The sequence below is a fragment of the Procambarus clarkii genome, chromosome 10 (genome assembly GCF_040958095.1).
Source record: "Procambarus clarkii isolate CNS0578487 chromosome 10, FALCON_Pclarkii_2.0, whole genome shotgun sequence".
NCBI lineage: Eukaryota > Metazoa > Arthropoda > Malacostraca > Decapoda > Cambaridae > Procambarus > Procambarus clarkii.
Genome location: NC_091159.1, coordinates 44,529,424 through 44,542,818, shown reverse-complemented (window position 1 = coordinate 44,542,818; position 13,395 = coordinate 44,529,424). Strand labels below are relative to the sequence as shown.

At 53.5% G+C, this 13,395-nt stretch overlaps 1 protein-coding gene across 1 annotated transcript in view; it reads left to right on the top strand.

Moving 5' to 3' along the window:
• Positions 1-12,806, top strand: part of LOC123745182 (uncharacterized) — a 52,737-nt gene extending 39,931 nt beyond the window's left edge. Inside the window, exons 4-6 of the mRNA XM_045725494.2 lie at positions 2,524-2,698; positions 6,392-7,087; positions 7,556-12,806. Coding sequence (XP_045581450.2) covers positions 2,524-2,698; positions 6,392-7,087; positions 7,556-7,641 — 957 coding nt within the window. The 3' untranslated portion in view covers positions 7,642-12,806. The remainder of the gene's footprint in view (positions 1-2,523; positions 2,699-6,391; positions 7,088-7,555) is intronic.
• Positions 12,807-13,395: the final 589 nt, after the last annotated feature.

The window sequence follows — 13,395 nt, the reverse complement described above, 5'->3', positions numbered from 1 at the left end:
TTCCATGCACCCGCCAAACCCGCTGTTCATGAATGAAAAACGGTTTACACACATGACTCACAACTGATGACGTTCGAACACTTCCGGAGCAAGTGCTTCACTGACGAATGATGTTCGAACCATAACGCTATAAATGCTTCACCCACGTACTACAAATAATCGCCAACAGAACCTAAACACCTAACCTAACCTATGCCTAACTATTATGCACAGTACGCTAAATATATAACAATTTATATTTGAGAAAATTCCTATTTTAAATAAACAGCATGTTAAACTTGATGAATGCGTCTTTGGGGTCGACCGCTGGATGGAATGGACTTAGTCTGAGGACGGGTTGGAGGGTTCCAGCCAGGTGCTGCTGACTCTTAATCTAAACAGGTAGTCTGAAACCTAGTAAAAATTTATTTTGCTTTAACTGTTGCTCTTATTCTTTTATTAATGTATACTCATATGAATGTTAGCAAAGCGAGCTTCAACTCTTGGGTCCCGCCTTTCGGTTACTGGTAGGTTATTGTGATGGTCCCCGACTCTCTTGCTAGCAACTAATAAAACTATGTATGACGTTAATCGCCATACATAGTTTTACTATGTATGGCGATTAACTTCTTCTTCCCTTCTTAGCTCAAATACTTCCACTAAACTGCTTTATTACCTCCCTGTCGACAACACTTGGCTTCTCTCTCCCTTTTGTGAAAGCCTTTAATGAAGCCTTTTTGTTGCTATCATATCTCCGCTTTCCCTTCTGTTGCACCACTGTGGTGAAGCATACTGCCTTTCCTAGTAGTTCAGTCCACTTAGTTCAGGGACCAGTCTTGTAACATCCTGCTGGACTATCTCTAGTATTGACTTATCTATTTTCAAGGCATCCACACTAGGGCTTCATGGCTTCATATTATCGTATTGGTATGACGGAAGTTGTATGTAACGTCTGTAAAGCGTACCTGACCTGAAGGTTGCACGAATGTTCGCCCCACACACACACACACACACACACACACACACACACACTAGGGGTTGTGTATGTGCGTGTGTATTTACTATTTGAGTCTGCAGGATCAAGCTATTAGCTCTTGGACTAATGATGGCGATGATGGCTACACTAGTGATGGGGTGGTGTAGCAGAGTGGGCTGGGTCGTGGGGACGCACACAACACACACACACACACACACACACACACACACACACACACACACACACACACACGTGTCACCCACCTTGACACTCTCACAAAGGAACCCATAAAAAGAAAACGGAAGCATATATATATTAAGAACTGACACTTCTCCACCTAATTAATCAGCGTCTTTATATATATATTTTATATATATATATATATATATATATATATATATATATATATATATATATATATATATATATGTATATATATATATATATATATGTCGTACCTAATAGCCAGAACGCACTTCTCAGCCTACTATTCAAGGCCCGATTTGCCTAATAAGCCAAGTTTTCATGAATTAATGTTTTTTCGTCTACCTAACCTACCTAACCTAACCTAACCTAGCTTTTTTTGGCTACCTAACCTAACCTTACCTATAAATATAGGTTAGGTTAGGTTAGGTAGGGTTGGTTAGGTTCGGTCATATATCTACGTTAATTTTAACTCCAATAAAAAAGAATTGACCTCATACATAGAAAAAAGGGTTGCTTTATCATTTCATAAGAAAAAAATTATAGTAAATATACTAATTCAGGAAAACTTGGCTTATTAGGCAAATCGGGCCTTGAATAGTAGGCTGAGAAGTGAGTTCTGGCTACTAGGTACGACATATATATATATATATATATCGCTTCTGATGGACTAGTTACGTAACTTCACATATAAACCGTCTCTTCACAGTTGACCACACCATCAGCGGGACATCAAGAGCCCCTCCCAGAAATAGTGAAAGTTTATTAGTTATGACAATTACATACAATTTTGTATATCATTGTATCCTACACTACACCTCCACACACATACACTGTTGACTGTCCAAGCCAGCTGTATGTGTGTGCTCGCTTACAACCCTTCAAATTTGTTAACAACCTTCCAAGCTCACTTAACAACCCTTCAACCTCACTTAACAACCCTCCAAGCTCACTTAACAACCCTCCAAGCTCATTTAACAACCCTCCAAGCTCACTTAACAACCCTCCAAGCTCATTTAACAACCCTCCAAGCTCACTTAACAACCCTCCAAGCTCATTTAACAACCCTCCAAGCTCATTTAACAACCATCCAAGCTCACTTAACAACCTTTCAAGCTCGCTAACAACCCTCCAAGCTCATTTAACAACCCTCCAAGCTCACTTAACAACCCTTTAAGCTAGCTAACAACCCTCCAAGCTCACCAACAACCAATCCGGTCAGCTCACAAACGCGCCTCATCCGTTTCATCATGTTGTTGTTGTTATAGATTCCACTACTCGGAACAAGTTCAAAAGTAGCACGGGCTATGGTGAGCCCGTAACCCGTTTCATCAGCTCTTCCTCCTCCTCCCCCCCAACGGCAGGTGAGCGAATGGTTTGGTAACATGCGTCGCCGGATCCGCGAAGCGACGCGCGGCCTGGGGCTGTGTTGGGAGGAGCGGGTCAGGGTCTACAACGCCGTCATCACCGGCAAGTCGGAGCCGCTGCCCATCCTCCCGGACGATGCCATCAACACCTGGGTGCCTCCCGTTCCTCAAGGTAAGGCAGAGGGAGCCCCCCCTGCAGAATTCCGCGCCACGCCGCAGCCCCCCACCCCTTTACGAAGCCTATACATCTGGGTTTAGAAAGCTGATTTCATAACCGTAAATAAAGGACGTCATGATTAAGGTCTTAACATGTACGGGTTTCGTAAATGGTTACGTGAATGATTGATGATTCTTGGCCCCAAAGGGGGGGGGGGGTGGTGGGAGTGTCAGGTCTCAAGGAAGCGCCAAGGGGGAGGGTAAGACAGGCGGGCACACGTGTGGACGACTTCCGTGGACGAGGCGTCGGAGGGTCGCCTTGCTAAACTGTTTTGTCCTTCCTGGAGAAGTTGATTCGATTCTGGGTCTTGTTTGGGAGTCTCCCGGGAGCCCCCAAGCTATCCTGGGAGCCCCCAAGCTGCCCTGGGAGCCCCCAAGCTGTCCTGGGAGCCCCCAAGCTATCCTGGGAGCCCCCAAGCTGTCCTGGGAGCCCCCAAGCTATCCTGGGAGCCCCCAAGCTGTCCTGGCAGCCCCCAAGCTGTCCTGGGAGCCCCCAAGCTATCCTGGGAGCCCCCAAGCTGCCCTGGGAGCCCCCAAGCTGTCCTGGGAGCCCCCAAGCTATCCTGGGAGCCCCCAAGCTATCCTGGGAGCCCCCAAGCTGCCCTGGGAGCCCCCAAGCTGTCCTGGGAGCCCCCAAGCTATCCTGGGAGCCCCCAAGCTATCCTGGGAGCCCCCAAGCTGCCCTGGGAGCCCCCAAGCTATCCTGGGAGCCCCCAAGCTGTCCTGGGAGCCCCCAAGCTGCCCTGGGAGCCCCCAAGCTGCCCTGGGAGCCCCCAAGCTGTCCTGGCAGCCCCCAAGCTGTCCTGGGAGCCCCCAAGCTGTCCTGGGAGCCCCCAAGCTATCCTGGGAGCCCCCAAGCTATCCTGGGAGCCCCCAAGCTATCCTGGGAGCCCCCAAGCTGTCCTGGGAGCCCCCAAGCTGCCCTGGGAGCCCCCAAGCTGTCCTGGGAGCCCCCAAGCTGTCCTGGGAGCCCCCAAGCTGTCCTGGGAGCCCCCAAGCTGCCCTGGGAGCCCCCAGGCTGTCCTGGGAGCCCCCAAGCTGTCCTGGGAGCCCCCAAGCTGTCCTGGCAGCCCCCAAGCTGTCCTGGGAGCCCCCAAGCTGTCCTGGGAGCCCCCAAGCTATCCTGGGAGCCCCCAAGCTATCCTGGGAGCCCCCAAGCTGTCCTGGCAGCCCCCAAGCTGTCCTGGGAGCCCCCAAGCTGTCCTGGGAGCCCCCAAGCTGTCCTGGGAGCCCCCAAGCTATCCTGGGAGCCCCCAAGCTGTCCTGGGAGCCCCCAAGCTGCCCTGGGAGCCCCCAAGCTGTCCTGGGAGCCCCCAAGCTGTCCTGGGAGCCCCCAAGCTGTCCTGGGAGCCCCCAAGCTGCCCTGGGAGCCCCCAAGCTGTCCTGGGAGCCCCCAAGCTGTCCTGGGAGCCCCCAAGCTGTCCTGGGAGCCCCCAAGCTGTCCTGGGAGCCCCCAATCTGTCCTGGGAGCCCCCAAGCTGCCATAGGAGCCCCCAAGCTGCCATGGGAGCCCCCAAGCTGTCCTGGGAGCCCCCAAGCTGTCCTGGGAGCCCCCAAGCTGTCCTGGGAGCCCCCAAGCTGTCCTGGGAGCCCCCAAGCTATCCTGGGAGCCCCCAAGCTATCCTGGGAGCCCCCAAGCTGTCCTGGGAGCCCCCAAGCTGTCCTGGGAGCCCCCAAGCTGTCCTGGGAGCCCCTAGCTGTCCTGGGAGCCCCCAAGCTGTCCTGGGAGCCCCCAAGCTGTCCTGGGAGCCCCAAGCTGTCTTGGGAGCCCCCAAGCTGTCCTGGGAGCCCCCAAGCTATCCTGAGAGCCCCCAATCTGTCCTGGGAGCCCCCAAGCTGTCCTGGGAGCCCCCAAGCTGTCCTGGGAGCCCCCAAGCTGTCCTGGGAGCCCCCAAGCTGTCCTGGGAGCCCCCAAGCTGTCCTGGGAGCCCCCAAGCTGTCCTGGGAGCCCCCAATCTGTCCTGGGAGCCCCCAATCTGTCCTGGGAGCCCCCAAGCTGCCCTGGGAGCCCCCAAGCTGCCCTGGGAGCCCCCAAGCTGTCCTGGGAGCCCCCAAGCTGTCCTGGGAGCCCACAAGCTGTCCTGGGAGCCCCCAAGCTGCCCTGGGAGCCCCCAAGCTGTCCTGGGAGCCCCCAAGCTGTCCTGGGAGCCCCCAAGCTGTCCTGGGAGCCCCCAAGCTGTCCTGGGAGCCCCCAAGCTATCCTGGGAGCCCCCAAACTATCCTGGGAGCCCCCAATCTGTCCTGGGAGCCCCCAATCTGTCCTGGGAGCCCCCAAGCTGTCCTGGGAGCCCCCAATCTGTCCTGGGAGCCCCCAAGCTGTCCTGGGAGCCCCCAAGCTGTCCTGGGAGCCCCCAATCTGTCCTGGGAGCCCCCAAGCTGCCCTGGGAGCCCCCAATCTGTCCTGGGAGCCCCCAAGCTGCCCTGGGAGCCCCCAAGCTGTCCTGGGAGCCCCCAAGCTGTCCTGGGAGCCCCCAAGCTGTCCTGGGAGCCCCAAGCTGTCCTGGGAGCCCCCAAGCTGCCCTGGGAGCCCCCAAGCTGTCCTGGGAGCCCCCAAGCTGTCCTGGGAGCCCCCAAGCTGTCCTGGGAGCCCCCAAGCTGTCCTGGGAGCCCCCAAGCTGTCCTGGGAGCCCCCAAGCTGTCCTGGGAGCCCCCAAGCTGTCCTGGGAGCCCCCAAGCTGTCCTGGGAGCCCCAAGCTGCCCTGGGAGCCCCCAAGCTGTCCTGGGAGCCCCCAAGCTGTCCTGGGAGCCCCCAAGCTGTCCTGGGAGCCCCCAAGCTGTCCTGGGAGCCCCCAAGCTGTCCTGGGAGCCCCCAAGCTGTCCTGGGAGCCCCCAAGCTGTCCTGGGAGCCCCCAAGCTGTCCTGGGAGCCCCCAAGCTGTTCTGGGAGCCCCCTAGCTGTCCTGGGAGCCCCCAAGCTGTCCTGGGAGCCCCCAAGCTGTCCTGGGAGCCCCCACGCTGTCCTGGGAGCCCCCAAGCTATCCTGGGAGCCCCCAAGCTATCCTGGGAGCCCCCAAGCTATCCTGGGAGCCCCCAAGCTGTCCTGGGAGCCCCCAAGCTGTCCTGGGAGCCCCCAAGCTGTCCTGGGAGCCCCCAAGCTGTCCTGGGAGCCCCCAAGCTGCCCTGGGAGCCCCCAAGCTGCCCTGGGAGCCCCCAAGCTGCCCTGGGAGCCCCCAAGCTGTCCTGGGAGCCCCCAAGCTATCCTGGGAGCCCCCAAGCTGCCGTGGGAGCCCCCAAGCTGCCCTGGGAGCCCCCAAGCTGTCCTGGGAGCCCCCAAGCTATCCTGGGAGCCCCCAAGCTATCCTGGGAGCCCCCAAGCTGCCCTGGGAGCCCCCAAGCTGCCCTGGGAGCCCCCAAGCTGCCCTGGGAGCCCCCAAGCTGTCCTGGGAGCCCCCAAGCTGCCCTGGGAGCCCCAAGCTGTCTATTTTAAGGAAATATCTCAATGTTCTATGACAAAACATACAAATATGGATACAAAATTTCAGACTGTATGTAGAAATAGTTTAAATATAACAAACGAAACCTATGAATTCTTTGGGTCTGAATCTATGTATTACGAATATTTCCTGATTAGACTAAAGTCTGTAAATCAGTTCAGCCTTCAGGTCCTGGCGAAGAGTCGCGTTGATACTTAATGTGTTACTTTTTTTCAGACCCTCCAGTCCTCGAGTCTCCCGAAGAGGTGTCAGTATCGCCCAAGTTCAAGACGACGCTCCTCCACCGGTATCTCAATAACTCCTTGGAGGCCGCAGTATGCCCCTCCGGCGACCTCCAGTACTCCTCCACCTCCGCCTCCCCTCAACATGATGACCCCCTCCAACCCTACAAATCATCATCAACGTCAGAGCCTTCTGATGAGTTTCCACAGTCCTTGCCACTCTGCACTTCCAGCCCCAAGGAGAGCTTCCAAGCTCTTTGGAACGCCTCCTTCGAGCACGTCAAAGATGGGCAGGTGCCGAGCGTTGGCACCAGAGTCCTTGGCCGGCCAGACCTCCTCCAGGTGAAGCCACAGGGCGAAGAGGAAGGACGAGTCATCAAGAGATATGACCGACATCGGAATTATGGATCCCCGTGTGTCAAGAAGCAGAGGACGCTAGAGCCGGGCGAGGACTGGCTACACCGAGCTTCAACGTCTACAAACTCCACTCCCAGGCCCTCCACTCCCGGGCCCTCCACTCCTGGGCCCTCCACTCCCGGGCCCTCCACTCCCGGGCCCTCCACTTCAAGAGACTCCATTTCGCTGGTCTTTGGGGGACGCGAGACAGCTGCTGGCGGTGAAAGCTACAGCAGCCGTCTTCACCTGGCGTCGTGGACCACAAGGGCCACCTTGGCCGACGCCAGGTCCTCAGGTGAGGACCAGATCGACGGAATATCTCTTGTAACGTGACAAAAATTCTGTCTATAGTATATGTTGTGTGACTGTTCTCTTGCCTTATACTTGTCAGTCTTGCTGTTAGTCCTATCATTAAGAGTCTCATCTCGTCTTCAATTCTTATTATTAAAATTGATCTATTGAAGGCTATCTTATGACACGTGAAAACAACAATAATGTTCTTAATGTCAATTGAAATATGCGGAAGTTTTCGCTACGTAGCAGAAATCTCTGACAAGTAAGCGAGATCTTTATTAGGTAAGACTCCTAGCTAGGGAAACTAAGAATTATGTTAGCATAACTAAAAGACTAGTTTGTGCCAAATAAAAAAGGAGGAGGTGAACCTCTGCTGCCCTACTGATAACTTTTCTTTCTGAAAATGTTGGCATTTATTAAGACCTACTAATTGCAGAATGATTAACAAGGTGCGTTGCTTATGTTGCAGACGAGGAGGGCAGCGCAGACCGATGCATACGTCTGCCGGAGGAGCTAGCAGCTGCTTACACTCTTATGCAACTGCAACATATGTGACGTCCTTGTCTCTTGCACCTGTAAGACGTGTGAACTCCTCGCCTCACACCCTCATGCAGCTGGTGACGTCCCCGCCACCAATATCGGCTTGCCGCATCATCAACTGAAGCACTGACAGCGGCTGAGTGGCTACATGTTGTTCCAAAGTGCCATAACTCAACGTCCCGAGAGTGTGGAGGCCTGATACTTCCCCCCCAAAATGTATCCGCCTATCAAAAAGCCACAGTAACGCCATATATGTCTCGGTGGAATACAAAGTGGCTCACACTTTACCCTGGTGTATCAACCGAGGGTAACGGAAGGATTTGATTACTTCAAAGAGCCCTTAGGCATCACCAATGGACTTCTACTCCTCCCAAAAACCACCACATCTCTCATCTCCGGACCACAAGTGTTTCCTGGTCCACTCAGCCCCGTCTTCCTGCCCGAGGGCCTCGAGATGCCCTTCCCTCGTAGTGGAGCAAATGTGAGCTCCAAACTGTATTCCTTAGTATGTCCCCGTCTTCCGTCTCCATGCAGCTTTCTTGAATCTCGGGGCAAAACTGATTGACTTCTGCCACGAGAATCTTTGGTGTCCCCTCTCAACTCAAAGAAGAGTTCATGCATTCGTACATGCGAGATATCTCCACATGTTTGAGACTTCTGAAGCCTCTTTGAACTTAGGAAATTACTACACAGTTTCTGACTGTTAAAAATTCAAATGGGCTGCGTGCCCGTGCTGCTCACAACTGTTGACTTCCCTACCTTTTGATATCTTTGCTGCCTAAGACGTGATTGTTCAACGTCCAAGGTGTGAACTGGATATGAAACTTGTGACGAACAATTGAATACGAGTGAATGAATGTAAATATAGTTCATATGCAGACTTCTTGCAGTTTTGGTGACTGATATGATAATCTCTGCCTGCCGAGTGAAAGAACCTAGTTAGTTAAGACTCGACGACAAGTCTTCCAAGAAAGTACAACTCAGCACTGTGTACAAATACCTGATGAAACAAGCGAGCAGCGCCCTCTGGCCACTTGGAAACACGCCCTTGTGTTATATTTTTGTCAAACGTAGTGGCTATAGTTAGTTATGAAACGTTTTAGGTCTTCATCGTTGCGTGGCCTCGCAAAACGTTGCCACCTGATCCTGTGAAGTGATGTTTGCTGTGTTGTTGACACCCGGGCGTCGGCTGTCAGCCTGCTCGAACCTCCTGCGAGCTTGCGACACCAGGGAGCAGGCCGCCGGAGTACCTGTAGCAGTGGAAGATTCATAACGGCTCTTGCTGGAGTGTAACCTCTAGTACTCTCAGCAAGGTGTGGAGGGACCTGCCGCCAGAGTACAGTACTCTCAGCAAGGTGTGGAGGGACCTGCCACCAGAGTACAGTACTCTCAGCAAGGTGTGGAGGGACCTGCCACCAGAGTACAGTACTCTCAGCAAGGTGTGGAGGGACCTGCCACCAGAGTACAGTACTCTCAGCAAGGTGTGGAGGGACCTGCCGCCAGAGTACAGTACTCTCAGCAAGGTGTGGAGGGACCTGCCGCCAGAGTACAGTACTCAGCAAGGTGTGGAGGGACCTGCCGCCAGAGTACAGTACTCTCAGCAAGGTGTGGAGGGACCTGCCGCCAGAGTACAGTACTCTCAGCAAGGTGTGGAGGGACCTGCCACTATAGATTACGGCAACAACCGACTCCTCCGTCAACAACAGTGGGACCAACACGCGGTGACCTGAACCACTTCAACACCAGCGTCGGGACTTATGGGCGTAGCTGAGCTATTTCCGTTTTTTTTTCTTTGTTAAATAATACTTCAAAGCAGGTCTTTGAATGATCATCTTCACGTCCCAGTCATCACTTACACCACAACGAGAGGCAGTTTGAGTAGTAGACAAGTAGTCAGTTGGTTTGCGTTGTAGTAAGCCACGACTCAAGAGGACTATAGCACAGTCCAGTGTGAGTTTATTTATAATGTTGCATCTAGTCTTTCAACCAAGTGTGTTTCGATGGAGAGTTGTGACTGGAGGTGCTTGGCAGTGTGTATACGGCTCAGGACTCGCTAGTCTAATTGACGACAAAAATGTTCAAAACAATTCTTCAGACAAAGCCTTATTTCAGAACAGATGAAAACTTTCCACTGAGGCAAACAGCCGAGCGCTGAAGCAAGTTGCGAGTGTGCGTGTGACCTGCAGCTAAGTGTTGCGTTTCTGAAAGTTAGTGAAGCAGTGAACTGAAGTATGAAACTGCATCTTGAAAACCTCTTGCAGACTAGTGTTACACCTAGGACGCCAAGTGACGACTCTCTGTCTGCTGCCTCACTTCAAATCTTTACCTGAATTTTTTTTTAAGTTCAGTTACACGTGTCATGTGTGGTAAAAACTTGGTGTGTGTGTGTGTGTGTGTGTCCACGAGTCCGCCCCCATCACCACACGTGGGCGTCCGGGCCCCCATCACCACAAGTGGGCGTCCGGGCCCCCATCACCACAAGTGGACGTCCGGGCCCCCATCACCACAAGTGGGCGTCCGGGCCCCCATCACCACAAGTGGACGTCCGGGCCCCCATCACCACAAGTGGGCGTCCGGGCCCCCATCACCACAAGTGGGCGTCCGGGCCCCCATCACCACAAGTGGGCGTCCGGGCCCCCATCACCACACGTGGGCGTCCGGGCCCCCATCACCACAAGTGGGCGTCCGGGCCCCCAACACCACAAGTGGGCGTCCGGGCCCCCAACACCACAAGTGGGCGTCCGGGCCCCCAACACCACAAGTGGGCGTCCGGGCCCCCATCACCACAAGTTTCCTCCAAAAGAATAGTTTGACAGTAAAACTTGTTTTCGTTGCTCGTCATCTCGACTCTCTGTTGAAGCACATGTGTATATAGATAAGTAAGAGTACTATGCGCAACAGGTTAGCGACCTGCCTCACTACACACACCTTAATTAAGGATAGTCTTCTTGGTCTTGTATGTACATTTTCTCAATTTTATTTCCGCGATAAAAAAAAAAAAGTAACACAAAACTAAATCGGTTTTATCCACTTGCACTCCCACTGTTGCTCTATTTACACTTCTTTTATTTCAATCATTATCGTATTCCATTCTGTTTCACCCATTTTATAGTTTATCCATCCATTATACACACTTTGGCCTAGTCATTCGAGTGAGAACATATTCTACACATCTAGTCAATGCAATGCAGGTTGAAGTCTGAGACAGTTTAGCAAAGTCATCCCTCTATCCGAGAACAGCTTCTCCAGAGAAAACGTACACTTAGCCATTTTTATTTTTTAATTTAATCCGTAACTTAAATATAATTCACTCTTGCTTTCTTATTTATTTATATATTTATTTATTTATTTATGCATATACAAGAATGTACATAAGGAATGTGAGGATACAAATATGGTAATTACAGTCTTGTAAAACCACTAGCACGCGCAGCGTTTCGGGCAGGTAAATAATCTATAATGTTCAATGGTTTCCTTATGTTGGTAGCAAAATCTGTAGGTTCAGTGAGGTCCTCCTAGGCTACGTACTGACTCTTTCCCAAGTTGCAATCCACAACAGTTGCCTAAATCAAGGGGTAGGTATTCACTGGTGGGTAAACAGAAGTATACCAGCTTTCACCTCTCTAGGAATTGAAGCCGAAACCTCTTTGTTTATCGACAATCAAATTAACACAGATGGTGGTCGCCGGAGAGCCAGATGGACCGAGGGACCACGTGTTGGTCGACCGAGGGACCACGTGTTGGTCGACCGAGGGACCACGTGTTGGTCGACCGAGGGACCACGTGTTGGTCGACCGAGGGACTACATGTTGGTCGACCGAGGGACTACATGTTGGTCGACCGAGGGACCACGTGTTGGTCGACCGAGGGACCACATGTTGGTCGACCGAGGGACTACATGTTGGTCGACCGAGGGACCACGTGTTGGTCGACCGAGGGACTACATGTTGGTCGACCGAGGGACCACGTGTTGGTCGACCGAGGGACCACGTGTTGGTCGACCGAGGGACTACATGTTGGTCGACCGAGGGACCACGTGTTGGTCGACCGAGGGACTACATGTTGGTCGACCGAGGGACCACGTGTTGGTCGACCGAGGGACCACGTGTTGGTCGACCGAGGGACTACATGTTGGTCGACCGAGGGACCACGTGTTGGTCGACCGAGGGACTACGTGTTGGTCGACCGAGGGACCACGTGTTGGTCGACCGAGGGACCACGTGTTGGTCGACCGAGGGACCACGTGTTGGTCGACCGAGGGACCACATGTTGGTCGACCGAGGGGACACATGTTGGTCGACCGAGGGACCACATGTTGGTCGACCGAGGGGACACATGTTGGTCGACCGAAGGGCCATATGTTGGTCGACCGAGGGACCACATGTTGGTCGACCGAGGGACCACATGTTGGTCGACCGAGGGGCCACATGTTGGTCGACTGAGGGACCACATGTTGATCGACCGAGGGACCACATGTTGATCGACCGAGGGACCACATATTGGTCGACCGAGGGGCCATATGTTGGTCGACCGAGGGGCCACATGTTGGTTGACCGAGGGACCACATGTTGGTCGACCGAGGGGCCATATGTTGGTCGACCGAGGGGCCATATGTTGGTCGACCGAGGGGCCATATGTTGGTCGACCGAGGGGCCATATGTTGGTCGACCGAGGGGCCACATGTTGGTCGACCGAGGGGCCATATGTTGGTCGACCGAGGGACCACATGTTGGTCGACCGAGGGACCATATGTTGGTCGACCGAGGGGCCACATGTTGGTCGACCGAGGGGCCATATGTTGGTCGACCGAGGGACTACATGTTGATCGACCGAGGGACTACATGTTGGTCGACGGAAGGACCACATGTTGGTCGACCGAGGGGCCACATGTTGGTCGACCGAGGGACCACATTTTGGTCGACCGAGGGACCACATGTTGGTCGACCGAGGGACCACGTGTTGGTCGACCGAGGGGCCATATGTTGGTCGTCCGAGGGACCACATGTTGGTCGACGGAAGGACCACATGTTGGTCGACCGAGGGACCACATGTTGGTCGACCGAGGGGCCACATGTTGGTCGACCGAGGGGCCACATATGGTGGTCGACTCACTCACTCTCCATCTCTCTCTCTCTCTCTCTCTCTCTCTCTCTCTCTCTCTCTCTCTCTCTCTCTCTCTCTCTCTCTCTCTCTCTCTCTCTACTTCTCTCTCACCACTTCTCTCTCTCTCTCCGTCTCTCAATCCGTATCTCTCTCTCCCTCACTCCGTCCCTCTCTCTCTCTCTCTCTCTCTCTCTCTCTCTCTCTCTCTACTTCTCTCTCACCACTTCTCTCTCTCTCTCCGTCTCTCAATCCGTATCTCTCTCTCCCTCACTCCGTCCCTCTCTCTCTCTCTCTCTCTCTCTCTCTCTCTCTCTCTCTCTCTACTTCTCTCTCACCACTTCTCTCTCTCTCTCCGTCTCTCAATCCGTATCTCTCTCTCCCTCACTCCGTCCCTCTCTCTCTCTCTCTCTCTCTCTCTCTACTTCTCTCTCACCACTTCTCTCTCTCTCTCCGTCTCTCAATCCGTATCTCTCTCTCCCTCACTCCGTCCCTCTCTCTCTCTCTCTCTCTCTCTCTCTCTCTCTCTCTCTCTCTCTCTCTCACACACCACTTATCTCTTTCTCTCTCTCTCTCTCTCGCACACACACACCACTTCTCTCTCTCTCCATCTCTCTCTAACTCTCAGTGTCTCTCTCTCCATCTCTCTCTCCCTCCGTCTTTCTCTCT